Source organism: Chlorocebus sabaeus, chromosome 24, assembly GCF_047675955.1.
Source record: "Chlorocebus sabaeus isolate Y175 chromosome 24, mChlSab1.0.hap1, whole genome shotgun sequence".
Taxonomy (NCBI): Eukaryota; Metazoa; Chordata; class Mammalia; order Primates; family Cercopithecidae; genus Chlorocebus; species Chlorocebus sabaeus.
The window spans coordinates 78,718,727-78,742,601 of NC_132927.1; the positions used below are offsets into that span (position 1 = coordinate 78,718,727).

The 23,875-nt window shown below is 46.5% G+C and overlaps 2 protein-coding genes and 1 non-coding gene across 10 annotated transcripts in view; 1 reads left to right on the plus strand and 2 right to left on the minus strand.

The window, feature by feature from the left end:
• Positions 1-6,373: 6,373 nt before the first annotated feature.
• Positions 6,374-15,638, minus strand: CINP (cyclin dependent kinase 2 interacting protein). Of its 3 annotated transcripts, none has more exons than XM_073011335.1 (6): positions 15,547-15,638; positions 13,429-13,625; positions 12,431-12,599; positions 8,818-8,947; positions 8,340-8,469; positions 6,374-6,857 (listed from the first exon to the last, which is right to left on the minus strand). In XM_073011335.1, exons 5-6 carry the CDS (start codon positions 8,449-8,451, stop codon positions 6,655-6,657), a joined length of 315 nt encoding a protein of 104 aa, XP_072867436.1. In that variant the 5' UTR covers positions 8,452-8,469; positions 8,818-8,947; positions 12,431-12,599; positions 13,429-13,625; positions 15,547-15,638; the 3' UTR covers positions 6,374-6,654. The 3 variants fall into 3 exon arrangements, with proteins under 3 accessions (XP_072867436.1, XP_007986097.2, XP_007986098.1); XM_007987906.3 differs by having other exon boundaries at positions 13,602-13,625; positions 15,547-15,605; XM_007987907.3 differs by lacking the exon at positions 13,429-13,625 and having other exon boundaries at positions 15,547-15,614.
• Positions 11,859-11,962, minus strand: LOC119619196 (small nucleolar RNA U13). The gene has a single exon (XR_005235624.1). It is a non-coding gene; the product is annotated as a small nucleolar RNA U13 (small nucleolar RNA).
• Positions 15,639-15,643: 5 nt separating the features above from the next.
• TECPR2 (tectonin beta-propeller repeat containing 2) overlaps positions 15,644-23,875 on the plus strand; it is a 134,103-nt gene continuing 125,871 nt past the window's right edge. For 3 of the 6 annotated variants that reach the window (XR_012091092.1, XM_007987899.3, XM_037984564.2), the window contains exon 1: positions 15,644-15,820. The gene's annotated coding sequence lies outside the window, so the exon portion shown is untranslated. Of the gene's footprint in view, positions 15,821-15,879; positions 16,491-20,713; positions 20,926-22,512; positions 23,646-23,875 lie in introns of those variants that run through there. The other 3 variants (XM_073011336.1, XM_007987901.3, XM_007987900.3) reach the window with 3 other exon arrangements.

Consider the following 23,875-nt stretch of genomic DNA (forward strand, 5'->3'; position numbering starts at 1 on the left):
GTGTGCCATGGTGCCTGACTCTCCTCACATTTTACAGATGAGGAAGGTGAGGCATAAATGATGGGGTGACTTATTTGAGGTCCACAGCAAGATGATGCTCAGGGTAGAAGCCCAGTTCTTTGATGTCCCACTTGGAAAGTCACGGCGCAGCATATCTCAGTATTTCCATGGGCTGTGTTATGGGGAAGGAAGGGAAGGGCCATTGGTCCACACATAGAAGAAAGCATTCAAAGGGAGCAGCAGTTCTCTCCCCGCACCTTGTGGAGACAATCAGGAGAGACCCCAAGCAGAGAGCACGCTGCTCAGGGACAGAGCTGGGCTTGCGACCACGTGTCGCCCCGGTGATGTGCTCTTTCCAGGTCCTGCCCTGGAGGGCGGCTGTATTCTCAGAGAGCCAGCATTTCCTACAGCCCTTACAGTGACCAGGGGCATTTCCTACCCTCACTTGATCTCAAAGCCAGGGTCAGTAGCAACAGAAAGGCAGGTTTTCTAGCAGGCTGCAAACATCCAGTAGGGGAGCAAGCCATGGCTGCCTTGGAGCATGGGGTGGTCAGGTCAGGCTGTAGTTGTGTCCTGTAGACTCAAGGCCACTTCTCAGGAGTCCAGAGTCCCATGAAACCACCATGAGTGCCCTCCTGGGATCCTGGAGATGTAGACAGAGCCCTCTTGAGGATCATTCATAACCACTGTCAGGCAATTAACACAACATGCTGGGTCGAATATGACCGTGGTCTGGATGAGGCCCTGGTAAATATACATTTATTTTCTATCTATAGGACACTAACGAATACCCCAACACATCTTAATTTCACCACTGTGTATGTGCTACTGTGAATGGATGGTCAATGTAACTGCAGAAAACCACAACAAATAAACCTTTGTTCCACTGGACAGAAGTGAAGACATAGGAGGCTCTGAGAGCAGTCTCCTCATGAATCGGCCACGTGCCTATTGAGTGCTGCTGTGTGCCAGGCTCGGGACTGACGGCAGTGAGCGGGACTCATGGGCCCTACTCTTTGGGAGCCCTGTGCCTTATCCTCTTCCAGCTTGGCCTTTGCGGAGTTCCCCAATACAGCATAGAGACAGATGTATGCACAGCTTCCACATTACAACCCCCTTCTAATAGACGTAACCTAGGAGGCTGAGGCGGGAGGATCGCTTGAGCCCAGGAGTTCAAGACCAGCCTGGGCAACTCAGTGAGACGCCATCTCTACTAAAAATTTAAAAAAATTAGCCCAGTGCAGTAGTGCACACCTGTAGAGAAAAAGAAATAAAAAAAGAAATAGACATAACCTTATTTATGAGAGAATGATAAATGGAAATTTCCTTTTCTCATAAAGAACTTTGTTTTGTATACATAGTACTTTCAAATCCTTCAAATACTCAGATTAAGAACAGGCGTGGCTGGGCGCGGTGGCTCACGCCTGTAATCCCAGCACTTTGGGAGGCCGAGGCGGGTGGATCATGAGGTCAGGAGATTGAGACCATCCTGGCTAACATGGTGAAACTCCGTCTCTATTTAAAAAATACAAAAAAATTAGCCGGGCGTGGTAGCGGGCGCCTGTACTCCCAGCTACTCAGGAGGCTGAGGCAGGAGAATGGCGTGAACCCGGGAGGCGGAGCTTGCAGTGAGCTGAGATTGCCACTGCACTCCAGCCCGGGTGACCGAGCGAGAGTCCATCTCAAAAAAAGAAAAAAAAAGAACGGGGGTGAAGACAGAGCACAGACTGGGGTACAAGGACCCCTAAATGACTCCCAGGGATGGCGGGCTGGGGCTTCAATGAGGACACGTGACTGGGGTACAAGGACCCCTAAATGACTCCCAGGGATGGCGGGCTGGGGCTTCAATGAGGACACGTGACTGGGGTACAAGGACCCCTAAATGACTCCCAGGGATGGCGGGCTGGGGCTTCAATGAGGACACGTGACTGGGGTACAAGGACCCCTAAATGACTCCCAGGGATGGCGGGCTGGGGCTTCAATGAGGACACGTGACTGGGGTACAAGGACCCCTAAATGACTCCCAGGGATGGCGGGCTGGGGCTTCAATGAGGACACGTGCTTTCAGCATTTGTCATGATCCCTGGCACCTGGTCCATGTTCAGTTATTACTTATTACTAAAGGCAAAGAAAGAAAATTCCCTTGTGTTCCCTGGAAACCATGATGGACCCTGTGGCTGCAACCCTTGTTGGGTACCCCTGGTCAGGCACTCGTGGCACTGCAGCCCTGGCACCTCCCAAATGGTCACGGGGGTGGGGAGAGCTGAACCAGCAGGAGAGAGAGGAGCCAGGGCAGAGTGGATCTTACGGCCTCTGAGGCACTTTTTTTTTTTTTTTTTGCAACAGGGTTTCACTCTGTCACCCAGGCTGCAGTGCAGTGGTGCCATCATGGCTCACTGCAGGCGCAATGTCCCAGGCTCAGGTGATCCTCCCACCTCAGCCTCCTGAGTAGCTGGGACCACAGGCATACACCATGACACCTGGTTAGTTTTTTGTATTTTTTGTACATGTTGCCCAGGCTGGTCTCAACCTACTGGTAGGCTCAAGCAATCTGCTTGCCTCGGTCACCAAAGTGCTGGAATTACAGGTGTGAGCCCATAATGACTCATGCCTAGCCAGGTCATATTATTATTATTATTTTTTATTTTTATTTTTTTTGAGACAGAGTCTTGCTGCTGCCAGGCAGGAGTGCAGTGGTGCAATCCCAGCTCACTGCAACCTCTGCCTTCTGGGTTCAAGGGATTCTCCTGCCTCAGGCTCCTGAGTAGCTGGGATTACAGGCGCGCACCACCATGTCCGGCTAAATTTTGTATATTTAGTAGAGACGGGGTTTCACCGTGTTGGCCAGGCTGGTCTGGAACTCCTGACCTCAGGTGATCCACCCACCTCGACCTCCCAAAGTGCTGGGATTACAGGCATGAGCCACTGTGCCCAGCCTAATTTTTGTATTTTTAGTAGAGATGGGATTTCACCATGTTGGCCAGGCTGGTCTGGAACTCCTGACCTCAGGTGATCCACCTGCTTTTACCTCCCAAAGTGTGGAATTACAGGTGTGAGCCACCCGCGCCTGGCCTGAAGTCATAAATTTTAAAGGTTTTTGGGCCATACGGGGTGGCTCACGCCTGTAATTCCAGCACTTTGGGAAGCCAAGGCGGGCGGATCACCTGAGGTCAGGAGTTCAAAACCAGTCTGGCCAACATGGTGAAACCCATCTTTACAAAAATACAAAAATTAGCCGGGTGTGATGGCAGGTGCCTGTAATCCCAGCTACTCAGGAGGCTGAGGTGGAAGAATTGCTTGAACCTGAGAGGCGGAGGTTGCAGTGAGCCGAGATTGCGCCACTGCACTCCAGTCTGGATGACAGAGCCAGACTCTGTCAAAAAAAATTTTTAAAGGTTTTAAAAAATGTACTTATCAGGAATTCCTCCCCCAATCCTGTTCTCTTTGATTTTGTGGCTCTCTGGGTTTTCATACTTAAATTGGCAGGATTTCTGGAGGCGGAAGGCATGACCGTATATAATTCATCCAGTAGGTTCAGCTAGAAGTCCCAAATCAACCTACTTCATTGTTCCTTTCAGATAGAAGTTGCTTGGCAGATTCATCACTTAGGTCTTTTACTTCTGATTGTCCTTAGCAGTATTGATCCTTTCCATTAGTCTTCCTGAGTCACTTGCTGCAGGGTGTCCGGGACATGCACCATCAGGGACACGTGAGTTGTCCTAGAAATCCTGTGCAGGTATGAAATCTTTCAGCATCTCCTCTGAAGGGCGTTTATTCTCTAAGTAACCCCCAACATACAAGTGACTGCCTGCCTGCGGACTTGATGCCAAGGCCTCTCCCAGGCAGGTCCAGGTGAGTGGAGCCTCTGGGGTCCTGCCTCTCCCAGCCCATCTGCCTCTGTAGCTCATTGCAGTAGCTGCTTCCTCAGCCTGCAGGGGAGGCCAAAGTGGGACAACACCATTCCTGTCAAAGGCTGACCATGTGGTCTCCAGACTGCAAGATGCCCGAGTGCCTACTTTGATGATAGTCAATTCTTTTTTTTTTTTTTTGAGACGGAGTCTCGCTCTGTTGCCAGGCTGGAGTGCAGTGGCGCGATCTTGGCTCACTGCATCCTCTGCCTCCGGGGTTCAAGCCATTCTCCTGCCTCAGCCTCCCAAGTAGCTGGGAGTACAGGTGTGCATCACCACGCCAGGCTAATTTTTGTATTTTTAGTAGAGACTGGGTTTCACAGTGTTGGCTAGGATGGTCTCAATCTCTTGACCTCATGATCCGCCCGCCTCGGCCTCCCAAGGTGCTGGGATTACAGGCGTGAGCCACCGCGCCCGGCTGATAGTCAGATCTTAATAAATATAGCAAAGGAAGAGGAAAGAGAAATCCTAAGAAATGTTGCCTTTAAATGCTTTTGGCCGGGCTCGGTGGCTCACACCTGTAATCCTAGCACTTGGGGAGGCCAAGGCGGAGGATCACCTGAGGTCAGTAATTCAAGACCAGCCTGACCAACACGGTGAAACCCTATCTCACTAAAAATACAATATTAGCTGAGTATGGTGGTGCATGCTTGTAAAAATCAGCCAGGCATGGTGGCAGGTGCCTGTAATCCCAGCTACTTGGGAGGCTGAGGGGGGAGAATCGCTTGAACCTGGGAGGTGGAGGCTGTGGTGAGCCGAGATCGCACCACTGCACCCCAGTTTGGGCAACAAGAGTGAGACTCTGTCTCAAAAAATAAATAAATTTACAATAGTCTTAATAAACTTAGATAAATAGTATTTATAATTAAATACTAAAAGGACACAATTAAAAACTATACTTGGCCAGGTGCAGTGGCTCACACCTATAATCTCAGCACTTTGGGAAGCCGAGGCAGGAGGATCACTTGAGGCCAGGAGTTCAAGGCCAGCCAGGGCAACATAGCAAGACCCCACCTCTAAAAAGTAAAAATTAAAAAATTAGCCAGACGTGGTTATGCACACCTATAGTCCCAGCTACTCTGGAGGCTAAGGCAGGAGGATCACCTGAGCACAGGAGTTTGAGGGTGAGATTACAGTGAGCTACAATCATGCCACTGCATTCTAGCCTGGGCAACAGAGCAAGACCCTGTGTCTAAACGACAACATTATTGCTGGACTGGGCAGTGCATGACTGTAGTCTCTCAGGAGACTGAGAAGGGAGGATCACTTGACCTCAGGAGTTTGGCACTATCTGGGCCACATGGTAAGATCCTATCTCTTAAAAAAACAAACAAAAAACTAAAACTGCTATTTATTAAGTATCACTATATACATAGTCCCACAGAATATAAAGTTTGGGATCAGAGAACTTACAAAAAGGCAAACACAGATGTAGAACCATGTAACAAGTAATGCTACCAAAAAGAAGAGTTTAAAGTAGGCTTTTACAGGTCGGGCGCAGTGGCTCATACCTGTAATCCCAGCACTTTGGGAGGGCAAGGCTGGTGGATCATGAGGTCAGAAGATGGAGACCATCTTGGCCAACATGGTGAAAACTTGTCTCTACTAAAAATACAAAAATTAGCTCGATGTGGCGGCGTGTGCCTGTAGTCCCAACTACTCAAGAGGCTGAGGCATGAGAATCACTTGAACCCAGGAGGCAGAGGTTGCAGTGAGCTGAGATTGTGCCACTCACTCCAGTCTGGTGAGAGTGAGACTCCACTTCAAAAAACAAACAAACAAAAAAGTAGGCTTTTGCATACCTTCACATTCCACATCCTAGCTTTTGGCCAGTCTCTTCAGTCTGTTTCAAAACTGTCACCTTTCCCTCATTCTAACTTAGTATGTTAACTCTGGAAATGGCCGCAAACATTGTGAAACCCGAGGGTTTGTGGCAGCAGAATGCCAGGGAAGGCAGTTTACACCACTTGTCACGTCCCCAGTATGCACACAGCGGCCATTTTTTCGTAGGTGATTTTCATTGTCATGATGTCAAACTTCACTTTAACTCTATGGGATCTTACTATTTAAGATGAAGTCTCACTCTGTCACCCAGGTTGGGCTGCAATGGCTCACAGCAGCCTGTGCCTCCTGATTCAAGCGATTCTTCTGCCTCAGCCTCTTGAGTAGCTGGGACTGCAGGCACGTACCACCATGCCGGTTGATTTTTGTATTTTTAGTAGAGACAGGGTTTCAGTATGTTGGCCAGGCTGGACTCGAACTCCTAACCTCAAGTGATCTGCCCATTTCGGACTCCCAAAGTGCTGGGATTACAGGCGTGAGCCACTGCACCTGGCCCAAAAACTAATATATTCTCATAAAATCTTCAACAATCAGATAGGCATAAAGTGAAAATATTAAACCAAGGATTTTCTACACAAATGTATAAAGCACGCCTTATTTATAGAAACCAGATCACTCACTCATTCTGCTCAGAAACTCATTGATTTTACTCAGAAGCACCCACGAGTGACGGGTTCCCAGGAAGGGCAGAGGAGGCTGAGCGGCACCACATGGGGCTGGCCACGGGCTGTGGACATGGGCATGCCTGGAGAGGCCACGGGGCTGGTGACAAGCTCTGGCCAGAAGACCCCAAGAAGGTCTGATCCTGAGGTCTGATCCAGGCCTGCGGCACTGAGTCCTAGGCAGGAGACTGTCTGCCTGGTGAGAAGTGGAAGGAGCCAGTGTCCGCAGCCGTCTCAGGACGTCACAGAGCTCGGTGGCCCGTCTCCAGCAGCATGCTCTCCAGATGCAGCCTGCTGTCACTCTCCACGTAGGGCTGGTGCAGCCACATGGACAAATAGCTCAGGGTGAGGTCAGGATCCCTGGTGTGTGCAAGCTCCTTGGCCACCGTGCGCTTCAGGAGCAGCTCCTTCCTGTACATCTCCAAGAGCTTGTGCGAAACCTCATCTGAAAGAAACGTGAGTGTCCCTTAATGGCAGTGATTCAAGAATGTAGTCTTGACTCGGGAAGAACTACATTTTTAATAGCTCTTAATTAAAAACCAGAATTAGCAACAGCACTGAAAAGAAGAAGGGCCCGATGGAGTTTGCCACTCTAGCTGGTACAGATTAGTACAATTCGATAACATCATCAGCAGAGTGAAATAAAAGCGTATATAGGCCAGGCGCGGTGGCCCACGCCTGTAATCCCAGCACTGTGGGAGGCCCCAGTGGGCAGGTCACATGAGGTCAGGAGTTTGAGACCAGCCTGGCTAACATGGCAAAACCCTGTCTCTACTAAAAATACAAAAACTAGGCCAGGCGCGGTGGCTCACACCTGTAATCCCAGCACTTTGGGAGGCCGAGGTGGGTGGATCACGAGGTGAGGAGATCGAGACCATCCTGGCTAACATGGTGAAACCCCGTCTCTACTAAAAACATGAAAAATTAGCCAGACATGGTGGCGGGCGCCTGTAGTCCCAGCTGCTCAGAAGGCAGAGGCAGGAGAATGGCGTGAATCCGGGAGGCGGAGCTTGCAGTGAGATGAGATCGCGCCACTGCACTCCAGCCTGGGCGACAGAGCGAGACTCCGTCACCAAAAAAAAAAAAAAAAAAACAAACTAGCCGGGTGTGGTGGCGCACGCCTGTAATCTCAGCTACTTGGGAGACTGAGGCACGAGAATTGCTTCAGCCTAGGAGGCGGAGGCTGTAGTGAGCCAAGACTGCACCACTACACTCCAGCATGCATGACAGAGCGAGACTCTGTCTCAAAAAAAGTATATATAACCTTTTCTACCTGACCCTTAGGTGACCTACAGTGATTATAAGTAGGAGATTCCCCTCAAACTGACAATATATCACTAAACACATTCCACCAGGTGATTTTCCCCTTTCCTGCCTTATTTAAAAAGTCTCAGATCAACATAAAACAGCTTAGCCCTTGTCTTGAACTAATAAAGCTAAAAGTAGCCCTTTAAGAAGTACCTCCTAGAGTTTATTGAAGTCATGGCTTTCATTTTTTCCCAGTCATCTTCCATGAGGTTGGCTGCAGTGACCTCAATTTGTTTTTTAATTAAAACAAAAAGGAAAAGAAAAACCTCAACAAACCAAAAAAACTCCTTTCTCCCCTTCCCCCCCCAAAATGAGAGATTTCTGCTTCCACAGAGGAGGTGGAATGCACTCTGCCCCACTGGTTTTAGAGGCCTAATAACAGCAGCTTGCTTCACGGGTCTCTAATTATGTTTAATGTACTCTGCTGATAACCAGGTAATTAAAGCCAAGAAGAAATGTTTATTTTAAGACGCCTCTGTCTCTTTTCCTCACGATAGATACTTTTGCATTCTTGAATTTCAAAGCCTTGTCAGCTTCTTAAAGTACCAGATGTAAACGATACTAAATGCCCTTAATAACCTTTACCCTCCTGAAAGTTAACCGAGAAGGAACTACTTACAGAAATGGGTTGTAGGCCAAGTGTGGAACAGAGGGGGTCGTTTAGTCTCCTCCCCATAATGGTAATTTTCTAGTTCACAAATTCCCTTGGTAGTTGAAGACAGCTTTTCCATTTTCACCTGTATTTTGGTCTGAAACATATTCATTTAGAATATGATAATATTTGAAATCTCCAGTCTCAGATTCAATACCTATAAGATTTCAAAGCTAAGAAGTATACATCTATTGTGATAAAAATTCCAATAACTAAACACTGTTAACTCTACGTACAGCAAATTCCCAGGGAGACGAAGGTGGACAGTTGCTATGATTCCATTAATTTGAATTACTTTGGTAATAAACCCCAGATTTACGTGGCAGGCAGAGGATCAGAGGAGATTGAGAAGGAGGAAGGGATGGCCAATGGTCAAGTGAATCCCAAATACATCCATCGGATTCAGCAACAGTGACCACAAGTGGCCTGCGTCTTTATGTCTTACCAACCCATCCAAGGTGGCCTGCAGTTCCTCACATAGCTTCTCCAGTTCCTCGTTATATTCCAGACACACCTTTTCTTCATTTTCCTTCAAGGCTGGGCTGCTGCTGTCTAGTTCTGTCTTGTCTTTATTCCTAAACAAAATAGAAAACAATGTGTACAAAATATTCTCTTTATAAACTCTTTAAGCTTGCCTTATTTCCTTATAATAAATTCTGCAAACCTCTATATCCACAGTTACGTGGGACATTTTGTATAAGCATTGTTCTTTCATATCATTATGATATAAATTCAGTTATTATTTATATGTGCAATGAATATGTCCATTGGTCACTCAACTTTGCACCAAGATAAGTCAGTGAAATTCAGCCATGACAGCTGGTTTGGTGGCTCATGCCTGTAATCTCAACACTTTGGGCGGGGGGTGCGGGAGGACTGCTTGAGTCCAGGAGTTTAAATCCAGCCCGAGCAACATAGTGAGGCCTCATCTCCACAAAAATTACAAGCAAAAATTAGCTGGGCATGGTGGGACACGCATGTGGTCCTAGCTACTTAGGAGGCCGAGGTGGGAGGATCACTTAAGCCCAGGAAGTCAAGGCTGCAGTGAGCCGTTATCGCACCACTGCACTCAGCCTGTGCAAAAGAGCAAGACTGTCTCAAAACAAAACAAAAAAACAACAACATTCAGCTGTGTGGCATCGTTGGCATAGGGCGTGGTGCTGGATGTACAAAGATGAACAAGACATGGATCATTTCCTCAAAGAGTTCACAATCCAGGAATACAGACATGCCTCATTTTACTATGCTTCACCTTACTGAGTTTCATAGATAATGCATTTTTTACAAATTGAAGGCCTGTGGCAACCCTGCGTATGTATGTACGGCAAATCAACCAGCGCCATTTTTCCAATAGTATGTGCTTACTTCATGTCTCTGTATCATATTTTGGTAATTCTTACAATACTTCAAACTTTTTCATTATTATATCTATGATCTGTGATTGATAATCTTTGATCTTACTAGTTTAATTGTTTTGAGGTGCCATGAACCATGTTCACACGTAACAGCGAGCTTAATGAATGAATGTTGTGTGTTCTGACTGCTCCACTGACTGGCTGCTCCCATTTCTCCCCATCTCCTTGGGCCTCCCTATTTCCTGAAATAGGAGGATATTGAAATCAAGCCAATTAATAGCCCTACATTGGCCATTAAATGTACAAGTGAAAGGAAGAGTTGCATATCTCTCATTTGAAATCAAAAGCTATACTTTGGCCAATTTAAGAAACAAAAAAATTAAAAGCTGGAAATGATTAAGCTTAGTGAGGAAGGCATGTCAAAAGCTGAAATAAGGAGCCAGGTGCGGGGGCTCATGCCTGTAATCCTAGCACTTTGGGAGGCCGAGGCGGGTGGATTGCCTGAGCTCAGGAATTCAAGACCAGCCTGGGCAACATGGTGAAACCCCATTTCTACTAAAATACAAAAGAAATTAGCCGGGCGTGTCAGCATGCACCTGTAGTCCCAGCTACTCGAGAGGCACAGGCAGGAGAATTGCTTGAACCCAGGAGGCGGAGGTTGCAGTGAGCCAAGATTGCACCATTGCACTCCAACCTGAGCGACAGAGCGAGACTCCATCTGTACAAAAAAAAAAAAAAAAAACCTAAGATAAGTCAAAAGCTAGGCCTTTTGTGTCAAACAGTTGGCCAAGTTGTGAAGGCAAAAGAGAAGTTATTGAAGAAAATTAAAGGTGCTGCTCCAGTGAACATGTGAATGATGAGTGAAACAGCCTTAGCGCGGATATAGAGAAAGTTTGAGGGGTCTGCACAGAAGAGCAAAACAGACACAGCATTCCCTTAAGTCAAAGCCTAATCCAGAGCAGGACCCTCACTCTCTTCAATTCTGTGAAGGCTGAGAGACATGAGGAAGTTACAGAAGAAAAATTTGAGACTAACAGGATTTGGTTCATGAGGTTTAAGGACAAAAGCCATCTCCATAACATAAAAGTGCAAGGTGAAGCTGCAAGTGCTAATGTAGAAGCTGGAGCAAGTTATCCAGAGATCTATTTAAGATCAATGATGAAGGTAGCTACACGATATGACAGATTGTCAATGTAGATGAAACAGCCTTCTATTAGAACATGTCATCCAAGACATTCACAACTACAGAGAAGTCAATGACAGGCTTCAAAGCTTCAAGAGACAGCCTGACCCTCTCGTTAGGGGATATTGCAGTTAGTGACTTTAAGTTGAATCCAATGCTCATCTACCATTCTCAAACTCCTAGGGCCCTTAAGAATGATGTTAAATCTACTCTGCCAGTGGAAAAAGCAAGAGAAGCAGAACTAGAAGTGGGGTCTGAAGATGGGACTGAATTGCTGCAATCTCATGAGAAAACTTGAACAGATGAGGAGTTGTTTCTTATGGATGAGCAAAGAAGGTGGTTTCTTGAGATGGAATCTATTCCTGGGGAAGATGCTGTGCACATTGCTGAAATGACAACAAAAGATTGAGAACATTACATAACTTAGTTGATAAACCAGTGGCAGAGTTTGAGAGGTCTAATGTGGGTAAATTAAACAGCAATGAGAAAGAACAGAACCAGAATAGTGGCTCTACATTACATGGATGGCTTCCATGTTGAAAGAGAGTGAGACATGGCTGGGTGCAGTGGCTTACACCTATAATCCCAGCACTTAGGGAGGCTGAGGTGGGCGGATCACCTGAGGTCAGGAGTTCGAGACCAACCTGGCCAACATGGTGAAACTCGGTCTCTACAAAAAATACAAAAATTAGCCGAGCGTGGTGGCAGGCACCTGTAATTCCAGCTACTCAGGAGGCTGATACAGGAGAATTGCTTGAACCTGGGAGGCAGAGGTTGCAGTGAGCTGAGATTGTACCATTGCACTCCAGCCTGGGGGATAGAGTGAGACTCATCTCCAAAAATAAAACATAGAAAAAGAAAGCGAGACATAAAGGAAACACTAACATATGTTTTTTGTTTATGTAAAATCCAAAAATGGACAAAAAGAATCCATGGTAGTTTTTTCCATATCAGCTACGTAATGTGTCAACATCATAGCAAAGTTTGAGGAAGGTACAGGTCATACATGAGCGTGAAAACCCAATCATCACGCCTATGAACTACAAAAGAATCAAAGAATCTATGGTTTTAAAAATCAGAATAGCCAGGCGTGGTGGCTCACACTTGTAATTCCAGCACTTTGGGAGGCTGAGGAAGGTGGATCATGTGAGGTCAGGAGTTCGAGACCATCCTGACTAACATGGTGAAACCCCGACTCTACTAAAAATACAGTAATTAGCCGGGTGTGGTGACAGGCGCCTGTAATCCCAGCTAGTCCGGAGGCTGAGGCAGGAGAATCACTTGAACCCAGGTGGTGGAGGTTGCAGTGAGCCAAGACTGCGCCATCGCACTCCAGCCTGGGCAACAGAGTGAGACTTCATCTCAAAAAAAAAAAAAAAAGGAATATAATTTTGTATCACGTGTCATCTTACCATTTGCTTTTTTTGCTTAATATTTTATTTTCAAATTTATTCATGTTGATATTTCCCCAGTTATTAAGGGTGAAAAACTTAGAGCATGAAAAACTGATATGTACTTACAATAAACTGATTTTCAAGTTGGCAATATTATTTGCAGTGGTAAAACCTGCATCACTGAGGGTTTCCCACTTCAGGATTAAATTATGCCAATCAGCCGCATTGTCCTTAATTTTTCTTGCACTGACAGATAAGACAGGTTTTCTGGGCGTTACAATTCCAACAGTCTTTGCTGGTAGGGTATAAAAGAAACAAAATTATGATCATGGAATATACAATCATAGTTGGAGGGCAAATGTCCTCATAATTTTCAACAGTAAAACTATCTCAAATGCTGTATCAACTGGACAAATAAATGTGGAAACTACAAAGTCTGAATGAATGTGAAAGTTCCTGGAAGAAGACAATATAGAATATTTTTAACATTTTAAGATTCACCAGATATAGCTGAATCCTTTTCCAGCTTAATGGCTCCGCAAAATTTTTACCTTAAGCCCTTTGTTTTCCAAAGATTGGAAATAAGGTAAAGTTGTGACTTTCTGCTAAAACTCTTCAATGGCTCAGGTTACCTTCCCTACAGGATAATCTATCTAGCCCTGACTCCTGAGTACTTCCACTATCTAGTCTCAGGCACTCTGATACTTTAAATTTGTTCAGAGTGGCATGGCTCATGAGTGCTAATCATTTCAAGACACTGAGACAACAGAGATGCAGAGTTGATCACGATGCTGCCACGGCCCTGCTTGGAAATCAGGAGGAAGTCCAAAGTCCTTCCAGACCTAGCTACCCCTCCGCATCAACACGTACATCAACCCACACATACACACTGGCCCCCTGTCAATCTCCAGTGAAAGTGAACGACTGGCAGCTCTTGAAAAGCTGAGGTGCCTGCAGGCCTTTGCACGTGTTCTCTCTGCAGGAAAGCGCCTTCCTTCCTCAGGCTCATGACGCCTATCCTCCAAGATGTACCCGGATCCCACTGCCTGTAGGAAGCAACCCCCAGACCACCAAGAGCCAACTCAGGTTGTTTGTTCTCCCCCAGCCCTCCAGTGCCCTCTCGCCTTCTCTACTTTGAACCCCACAAAGGCTTCTCACGGCCCACAGGATAAAGTCCCCTTCAGGAATCCAGGACACACAACAGCTGGATGGTTTGACGTCTCGAGTCAGAAGACCACACTGCCTGCGTCTGAATCCCAGCTCTGCCAGCTGTGAGATCTTGGGCAAGTTAATGTACCTTTCAGAGCCTCAACATTTTCATCTGTAAAATGGGAATAAAAATAGTGTCTACTTCATAGGATTGCTGAGATGAGATAATATATGTGAAGCTGTGAGGCCTGGCACATGGCAAAAACCCAGTATCTCACCTGTTAGCTCAAGGCCTCTACTATCCAAGCTCTGCCCATCCCTTCAGCTTCCCCCTTTCCCACTTGCCCTCTGTGCCTCAGAGCTGGCTCTGTCCAAGTTCTGACTTTGACCTGGAATGTTTTTCCTATCTGTGTGTGTCCCCACTCCCCTGCCTCATACTTAGTATCCTCACTTTTAAATATTATATTGATTTATCATTCATTCTTTACTTAAACAACAAATATTTGCTTACTGTCTACAATATGCCAGGCATGGGGGAATGAAGTGATTGAATGAGATGCATCAGGACCGTTTTCAAGGAACTTACTTTCCAAAGGGGAGGCAGATAATAAACGATTAAATGGCCACAATCAGTTCAGATCATGGTAAGTGTACGTGGAAAATAAAACAGGGTCTCGTGTTAGTGTGACCCCCTGAGAAGGTATCATTCAGGCTGAGATCTGAATGATGAAAAGCCAGAAAAAGGGTAGGTCAGTAGTATGTGCCCTAATTATGAGAATGAAGTTGGTGAGTTCAAAAAACAGAAAACAAAACAAAATCAAACAAACAAACAAAAAAAAACCAGTGTGCTGGAATGAAATGGACAGAAAAGGACTAGTGGGTGAGGAGGTGATCAGACAACTAGAACCTAATAGCTTAAGATAAGAAGTTTGGACTTATTCTAAGTATTAGACTGGTGCAAAAGTAACAGGTTTTGCCACAACTTTTAATGGCCAAAACTGCCATTACTTTTGCACTAACCTAATACAATGGGGAGTGAGCAATGAGCTCTGGGTAGGGCAGTGAAATTATCTGATTAAGGTTTTTAGAAAGTCATTTCCACAGAGAAGTATTCCTGGATCCCCCAAGTTGGGGGGTAGATATGTGGAACATCCTGTAATTCTGCTATCACGATATTCATCAGTGGAGTGTATTTGCTTGTTTAATGTCTATATTCCCTGCTAAACTGGAAATTCGACTAGGGTAGGAACTATGTCTTGTTCTCTTTCAAACCTTCCACACATAGGAGGCTTTGCATAAAATGAGGTAAATGGAGGAATAGCTCTTACCACCTGTTCTATAACTGTCTTAGGGTTTTCCCCCCAGCAGGAGATTCTGAGGTCGGGATCACATCTGATTTATGGTCAGCCTGACTCATACTGGGCACATATTTAGGAACCAAAAACATAACTGACTTCAAGAAACTTAAGGGCCAGTAAAGACAGACCAGTTATCAGCGTCACAGGACAGGGCAGGGTGAGGGCACAGTGACTAAGTTACTTATCCCCTCTGAGCCTCTACTCCCCATCTGCAAAATGGGGTTGACATTACTTCATAGGATCACTGTGAGGTTCAAATGAGATGATCCACTTCAAATGAGATGATCCACTTAAAGCACTTGGAGCAGCACTCAGCAGACTGAGCACTAGGCGAAAGCCAGCTTTCATTACAAGCAGAATGTTCTGACAAGGCAGTTCGGAGAGGAGTTTCTGGAGGAGCTGAGCATGCAAGGCTTGGCACCCAGTGAACTCTGTTAGTGCTAATTTATAGTGACAATAATTACAATTTGGGTGTCTGATCTGCTGACACTCATTTGCGTATATCGTCCCGTTCATCTGTCACTCCACATGTGAAAAAACGGAGGCTCGGCAAAACTGTCTCCCGAGCAGCCTGCAGAGGCTGCGCGGGGCCTGCGGGCTAGGCTGGGGCAAGGCATCTGACCTCCATTTAACCTCATTTAATCCGGGGAGCTCCTGAGCTTCTGGCCCAACCTGCGGCCCAAGCAGTAACATTCACAGGGACCCCGCCCCGGGAAAGGAACCGATCTCACGCACCTTCCATGCGGTCCGCAGATATCCCTAGAAGGAGAGGCGAAGCCCCGCCCACCCCCGCCGGAAACGCATTTGCGTCACGTCCGCCCCGCCCGCTACCACTTGTGGCTCTGCCCCTCTAGCCTCCGGCGGAGCCAACTGCCGCTCTTCGGTGCTGGCCCCGGTGCCGGCCCCGTTGCCCAGGGAACGGGCTCCCGGCAGCCCCCGCGGCCCGGAGTCCATCCCCGCCTCCTGCGGCCCGGTGGGGCCGACGAGTCCGGAGGGGCTGCCGCGGGAGGTGAGTCCCGCGACGCCGCAGGCGGCCCCGACGCCCCCGACGCCTGGCCCCTCGCCCCCTTCTCGGCCTCCCCCAGACCACTCTTCCCTTGCCTCAGCCCCGCAGGGTCTCCATGCCCGTCCGCCCTGCCTCCCTCGCCCGCGGTCTCGCCCGCGCGGAGTGGCGGACACTAAATGCCACAACACACGGAGCGCCTGGCTTGCCGCCCGCGGAAGCCGGCGGTCCGCAGCGGGGAGCAGGGGCCGTCCGCCCCTCCTCAGGCCTCCGCCGCGCGCCCAGTGCCCTCGGTCCCACCCTGCACCCTGGCTGCCGGTCTGGCCGCGGGCTGTGCGCCTTCGCCTTAGGATTGACGTCGCGTTCTGTCCCCCACTCGCAGCCCGCGTCCCTTACATCCGCCCACCGGCGCCTGGCCCCAGGCCTTGACACTCACCCAGTTGGTGATCAGTGTTCGATGAATGGATAAGCGAATGACTCCTTTCCCAACCCTATTTGAAGGCCTGGGAGGAAGAATAGGTAGTAAGGGTTAAAGAATGGGGTGTCCTGGAGTCAGACCCGGGCAGGTCACAGCGGCATCTTCCTCGCTCTCTGCTGGGGCAAGTGCCCTACCTCACGCCGCTCCGGTTTCATCACCAGTGGAATGGAGATGAGAATAGTTTCTACCTCTGGCTTGGTGAGAGGATTAAATGGGTCAGTGCATGTAAAGTTAAGCATGGTGCCTGCCGCTGTACATTTCAGTAAAGGGGAGCCTCTGCTGTCATTTGTGCTAGCCTGCCTTCTCGCCCTCTAGTCCGTTCTGATATGTCTCTGACTTCTCATGATTTTAGTTACTCCTTCTCTACTTCCATTTCTCTTCCCTGCACTTTTTTCTTCCTCTCTTTCTTATTGGGATTCAGGAATTTTATTCTGTTCTGTGACTTATGTTCCATTTGTTGGCAGAATGTGGGATACCAAACTGGGTGCATTCTTTTCTCATCTACTGGAGTGATCAGTTGCACTTGTTGACTGCCTCCTTGCAGCCAAGGTCTTGTGAACAGAGAGTTCTGGGAAATCCGCAAACCCAAATCGCAGGCATAGGTAGAATCTGGGAATGAAGCCACCGTAGCTCCTTGTGATCACCAGTTATTCCTGGTCTTTTAAGCTGCAGGACTTTGTGTTTTCTCACACCCAGCTATAATGTACCTTGATAAACCTCTGACCTTGTTTTTGTTGTGGTTGTTAACCTGACTTACGTCCCATGTTGATTGTTATTTGGCCATCGTATGCCAGCCACTGTGCCAGGCTGGCTCTAGGGATGCGTGGTGAACCAGACAGACCCGGTCACTGCCTCAGGGAGATCATGGTCTGGCCTTTGAACTTTAAAAGAGAGAACTAAGTGCAGGTGTAGGGGACACACAAATTGAATTTTCAGGACTGCCTTGGAAAACCAGTGGTGGGGAAGATGGAATGAGGATAACCCTCTTCTGAAGGAGTGACTAGAAAGTAGCTTTTGTTAGGTAGGCATCAGCTATATTATACCCACATATCTTTTTCGATGGAAGACTGGCATCTACTGGATTTTTTTTCCAATTTTTTCTTAAAGAAGTTACACTTAAGTTTGGGGAGAATCTCTTTTCATACTATCCTCTCTATGAGTTGAACAAAATGGCTACTGGAACTTAGTAGGAAGAAAAGGAAGGAAACAGGCATCAGGCAGAGGCAGTTGATTGAACTTGGGAAGATGAGGAATAGATCAGGAAAGGGTATTAATAAAAAGCTTTGGTGTCAAGCATGAAGAGATTTCTAGATTCAGTAATGCACAGAGAGCTCAGTAAAGTTAGAAGGGAGTAGTTGATGGCTTTGTGAATTGCTAAGGTAGAAGAGAGCTGTAACTCAAGATGTGTATTCAGTTTAAAATGAATGTATTCTTTGGACCTGGACATAAGAGTTCCACCGAATTTTTGCCACTATTTTATATTTAGGGCTATCATACTTGGGTGAATCTAGCACAGTGCTTTGAGAGAGAGATTCATTCAACAAACATGTATTCAGCATTGATCGTACCATACTCTTTATTGGTCTTTTTAAGCACCACAAAGTATATAGACTAGAAGAACATAGACAAAGATGACAAAGAGTCCATTGAAGGGGAGAGAAAACAGATAATGATGGTGCTGTGTGATAACTGCTGTCATGGAGTTCTATGAAAGTAGAGAAAGACCAACCAAATATCTTAGGGAATCTATGAAGGCTTCCTGGTAGAGGAGAACTAGTTCTTACAGGGTACATATAAGGGAATAGGGAGGAGGGGAAAGGGACTTCATTCTGCAGAGACATATAGGTTGTGGTGTCAGGGACTGTGATAGAAAGCTGATGGATGGACAAACAAAATGTGACCTGTCCATACAATGGAAGCCTGTTCAGCAATGAAAGGGAACGAAGTACCGATCTGTGCTACAACATGGAGGAACCTTGAGAACATTATGCTAAGTTAAAGCAACCAGACACAAAACACCACATAGTATATGATTCCATTTAAATGAAACGTCCAGAATAGGCAAGCTGTAGACAGAGAGGAGATCAGTGGTTGCCCAGGGCTGGGAGAAGAAGCAAGTAGAGGGGTGATTGCTAAGGTAGGAAGTGCACAGTGTATGGATGAAGAGTGGCCTGAGATGAAGTTAGATATAGACTGTTTTGTCATAATGTCTACTTTCCATGCTTGTGTTAGGCTTTAGCTTGTGACCATTGGGTAGCCGATGGGGATGGGAGCAAGGAAGTGACAAAATTTTGTCTAGAAAATAAATGATTGCCTCAGTCTCATTACATTCCTCCTTAAGAATTTAATACTTAAATAATTAATAGATGTCGTAGCCAGATTTCAAATGTAGATTCTACAATAGGGATACGAATTGTTGCTTCCTAGGGATTTTGGAGAGAATCCTTAAACCATTAGTGTAGTCAGAGCACTCTGATAACATGGTTATTGTACTGCTAAGTGGATGACTTAGACTCTATATTAGTCCTGGCTCCAGCTTTGAGAAATTGGCCATCAGGGTGGCAGTTGGGTGTTAGCAGTCAGCAGTGAAGCCTAGCGGCACCTTCCAGGGTTATGAGAGTGATGGGGCTGGTGGGGAAAGGAAGCATAGTAACTTGAAGAGTGCCATAGAGTGGTGTTTTGTATTTTTTTAACTGAAATATTCATGACTGAGGAAGCCTTATTCATTATATTTTTATTTATTTATTTTTGAGATGGAATAGCACTCTGTTGCCCAGGCTGAAGTGTAGTGGCACGATCTTGGTTCATTGCAGCCTCCACCTCCCAGGTTCAAGTGATTCTCCTGCCTTAGCCTCCCAAGTAGCTGGGATTATAGGTGTATACCACCACACTCGGCTGATTTTTGTATTTTTTAGTAAAGATGGGTTTCGCCATGTTGGCCAGACTGGTCTTGAACTCCTGGCCTCAAGCGATCCTCCCACCTGGGCCTCCCAAAGTGCTGGGATTACAGGTGTGAGCCACTGTGCCCGGCCCAATTTTAAAGATTGGATTGAGACTATTGTTTTGCAGTAAGACCTGAAGTTAACAAATCTTTACCAAGCATCTGCTCTGTGCCAAAGATATTATTAGATACTAGGAGTTACCTTGGTAAGCAAGAGAGAATTCATGTTGCTTACATTCTCATAGAAGAGATGATTTTTAAATGGTTTAGCAAATAAAGCAATTAGAGGTTGTAATGAGAATTATGAAGTGTGTGTGATAGAGGAAAGAAGGGACAGTGGGTACTCTTAAGTGATCTGGTCAGAGAAGGCCTTTTTGTGGTGGTGATATTTAAGCTACACCCCATGGTTGAGAAGAAGCCAGATAAATGAAGTGAGAAGATCATTCATTCTGCATAGAGGAAATAATTATGAAACCTGAGCAGGACAGAGTGGGTCAGTGGAGCTAGAACTTGGAGGACAAGTGGAGATGGGTGCAGAGGTGACGGGGAGCTGCAAAGGGCTTAGACTACGTGGGGCATTTGGTTTTTATTCTTGGAGCACTGGGGAACAAGTGAGGAGTTTTGAGTAGAATGGGCAGTATGGTCTGATTTCTCTTTGAAGGAACTGATTTTTTCCTTTGTTTTTTTGGGGGTAACAGCTTTATTGAGATATAATTTACATGCCACACAGTTCACACATTTACAATTCCATGGTTTTTACTGTATTCACAGCTATGCAGCCATCACTATGTCAATTTTAGAACTTTCTCATCACCCTAAACGGAAACTCCGTACCCTTCAGCAATACACCCTAACCCCTTCTTCTCCCAGCCCTGGGCAACCACTGACTTACTCTCTGTCTATAGCTTGCCTATTCTGGACGTTTCGTATACGTGGAATCATATACTATGTGGTGTTTTGTGTCTGGTTGCTTTCATTCGCATAATGTTCTCAGGATTCCTCCGTGTTGTAGCATGAATCAGTACTTCACTCCTTTTTATTGCTGAACAGGCTTCCATTGTGTGTATAGACCACATTTTATCTGTCTATTCATCAGCTGATGGACAGTTAGGTTGTTTTGACATTTTGGCTATTATGAGTAGTGATATTATGAACATTTATCTACAAATTCTTTGTAGACGTGTTATCATTTCTATTGAGCATAAACCTAGGAATATAATTTCTGGGTCGTATGGTAACTCTGTGTTTAACCTTTTGAAGAACCACTGACTGGTGGCTGCACCATTTTATTTTTCACCAGCAATGTATACAGTTTTCTCCACATCCTTGCTAACACATGTTCTGTGTTTTTTTAGTAGCCATCCTAGTGGGTGTGAAGTGGTATCTCCTTGTGGTTTTGATTTACATTTCCCTAACGATTAATGATGCTGAGCATATTTTCGTGTGCTTATTGGCCCTTTTTTTTTTTTTTTTGAAATAGAGTCTCGCTCTGTCGCCCAGGCTGGAGTGCAGTGGTGTGATCTTGGCTCACTACAACCTCCACCTCCTGGATTCAAGTGATTCTCGTTTCTTCGGCCTCCTGAGTAGCTGGGATTACAGACATGCGCCACTATGCCAGCCTGATTTTTGTGTTTTTAGTAGAGATGGGGTTTCACCGTATTGGCCATGCTGGTCTCGAACTCTCAACCTCAGGTGATCCACCTGCCTTGGTCTCCCAAAGTGCTGGGATTATAGATGTGAGCCACTGCGCCCAGCCTTACTGGGCATTTGTGTGTCTTCTTCGGAGAAATGTTTCTTAGACCTTGCCCATTGTAAAATTGTCTTTTGTTGTTGTTTTAAGATGAAGTCTTGCTGTGTTGATCAGGCTGGTCTCAAATTCCTGGGTTCAGGCGATCTTCCCACCCAGCCTCCCAAGTAGCTGAGACTGTAGCCACATGACACTGCACCCAGCTTTTAAAATTGTCTTTTATTATTGAGTTTTAAGAGCTCTTTATATATTCTGGGTAAAACCTCTTATCAGATATATAACCAGCAGATATTTTCTTCCATTTTGTGGGTTGTCTTTTTTTTTTTTTTAAATTTTAGTCAGTGTTGTAGATTAGATGTATTTTTACTTTCTTGATGGTGCCCTTTGGAACACAAGCGCTTTTCATTTCGGTGAAGTCAAACAGCTAATTTTGACAGCTGAATGAGCCTGGCTTCTGGGGGCAGGCGTGGAAGACCATGGCAGCAGTGTAGGCGAGGGATATGATAGCTTCTACTGTGGCATGGCCGCAGAGTTGGTGAGGAGGCGCCAGGCTTGAGGGAGGCTTGGAGATAGGGCTGATGGACTGAGTTGAGAGATTGTTGTACGGGTGAGGGAAACAGAGGAATTGAGGGTGAATACTAGGATTTCAGCTTGAACAACATTTTTGATTCAAAATGTGGTTATGCTGTTACCTGCCGGACAATAGTGACAGTTTCTAGTACCCGCTGGAGCCTAGCAAGGGCAGCCGTGCACTCCCTCCCTGGGTTCTGAAGTTGCTTTTGGTAGGATTATCACTGAGTGTGCCAAGGAGATGGCCAGGGATTCTGACCTTTTGTAATACCCACTAAGACTTCCTAAGCCACCACAAATAAACATATTATCGGAGTAGAATACTGCACCTGTTCTGCAAATGCACTTTTGAGGTAAATCCCTTGACTCCATTCTAGCTAGACTGCAGTCTCCAAGCCCTTGCTGTGTAGAGACTGCGAGCTGTCAGTGGATAGCATCAAATCAAGCGGATGGATTCTTGAAAGTTAAATGTCATAATTTTGACAGAGCTACTATAAGGAAAATTATTTTTATTTTAAAAAATTTTTATTGATTGATTGATTTGAGGTAGAGTCTTGCTCTTTCGCTCAGGCTGGAGTGCAGTGGCTCGATCATGGCTCACTGCAGCCTCGAACTCCCGGGCTCAGTGGATCCTTCAGGTTCAGTCGATTCTCCGGACTCAATCGATTCTCATGCCTCAGCCTCCTGAGTAGATGGGACTACGGGCATGCACCACCACACCTGGCCAATTTTTTGTATTTTTTGTAGAGACAGAGTTTCATCATGTTGCCCAGGCTGGTGTCAAACCTCTGGGCTCGGCCCAGCACGGTGGCTCACGCCTGTAATCCCAGCACTTTGGGAGGCCAAGGTGGGCAGATCACAAGGTCAGGAGATCGAGACCATCCTGGCTAACACAGTGAAACTCCGTCTCTACTAAAAAAAAAAAAAAAAAAAAAAAAAAAATACAAAAATTAGCCGGGCGTGGGGGCGGGCGCCTGTAGTCCCAGCTACTCGGGGGGCTGAGCCATGAGAATGGCTTGAACCCTGGAGGCGGAGCTTGCAGTGAGCTGAGATCACACCACTACGCTCCAGCCTGGGTGACAGAGCGAGACTCCATCTCAAAAATAAATAAATAAACAAACCAACCAACCCCTGGGCTCAAGTGATCTGCCCACCTCAGCCTCCCAAAGTACTGGGATTACAGATGTGAGCCACTGTGCCTGGCTGAGGAATAACTTTTTTTTTTGAGATGGAGTTTCGTTCTTGTTGCCGAGACTGGAGTGCAATGGTGTAATCTTGGTTCACTGGAACCTCTGCCTTCTGGGTTCAAGCGATTCTCCTGCCTCAGCCTCCTGAAAAGCTGGGATTACAGGCACATGCCACCACACCCAACTAATTTTTGTGTTTTAGTAGAGACGGGGTTTCACCAAGTTGGTCATGCTGGTCTCAAACTCCTGACTTCAGATGATCCACCTACTTCGGCCTCCCAAAGTGCTGGGATTACAGGCGTGAGCCACCACACCTGGCCGGTAATGAGATTTTTAAAGGAGGAAATAACATTAGGCAATACTTATTGGTGAAGAGCTCAGCACTTCTGCTTGCTTGCTAGGAGATCTCATCAGCTAAAGCAGATACGAAAGTGCCTTCTAGAGAGAGGGAGTAGATGTGAAGGCCAGGACGTGAGAGGTCAGGCCTGTTGTAATTAGAAGCAGTTCAGTGTGGCTGGAGGACAGGTGAGAGATCCTGGGGTGGCAGAGGCCAGATCACCAAGGTTCTTGTAAGCCAGCGACACTTGGGCTTTAGCAGGAGGAGGATGGGGACCACTGCAGAGTGTTAAACAAGGGAGTGATGACATCAGCTTTGCACATCAGGAAAATCCCTCTGTTTGCCACGTGGATGGGGGAAGGGAGAGGCAGGCAGATGAGCTAGGCACCAGAGAGAGCTGTAGGTGAGAGGCAGTGGTGGCCCGAGTTAGGGGTGACACACTGGAGTGTGTGGGAGAGGTACCGAATGGAGAATTGGGGGCATGGAGAGGAGAGGAGGAGGGATTAGGGATGATGCCCCTTTTCTGGCATGGACAGCATGGCCCAAGCAGCTGGTAGAAGATACAAGATAGGTAAGTGTTTTTGACATTGTTCATTTACTCTGTGTTTATAGCTAGGATGTATGTTTTACTAATCCCATTTCAGATGGTAAATGGAGATCTAGAGAGGTTAAGCAATTTTTCCAGGGTGCCTCAGGTAATTTTAGGAGTACTGGGATTTGAACTCAGGTCTTTTTCACTTCAGTATCATTAGCCACTCATTGTACAGTTCTTCCCCGGTGGAAAGAGGGTCAGTTCTGTGG

Excerpts from the sequence above, each read along its gene's own strand:
- CINP (XM_007987906.3), bottom strand. Across the intron at positions 8,470-8,817 it reads AGGCCACCTTGGATGGGTTG|ACCAAAATACAGGTGAAAAT; the intron begins GTAAGACATAAA and ends AATATGTTTCAG. Across the intron at positions 6,858-8,339 it reads TTGGCCTACAACCCATTTCT|ATGAGGTTTCGCACAAGCTC; the intron begins GTAAGTAGTTCC and ends CGTTTCTTTCAG.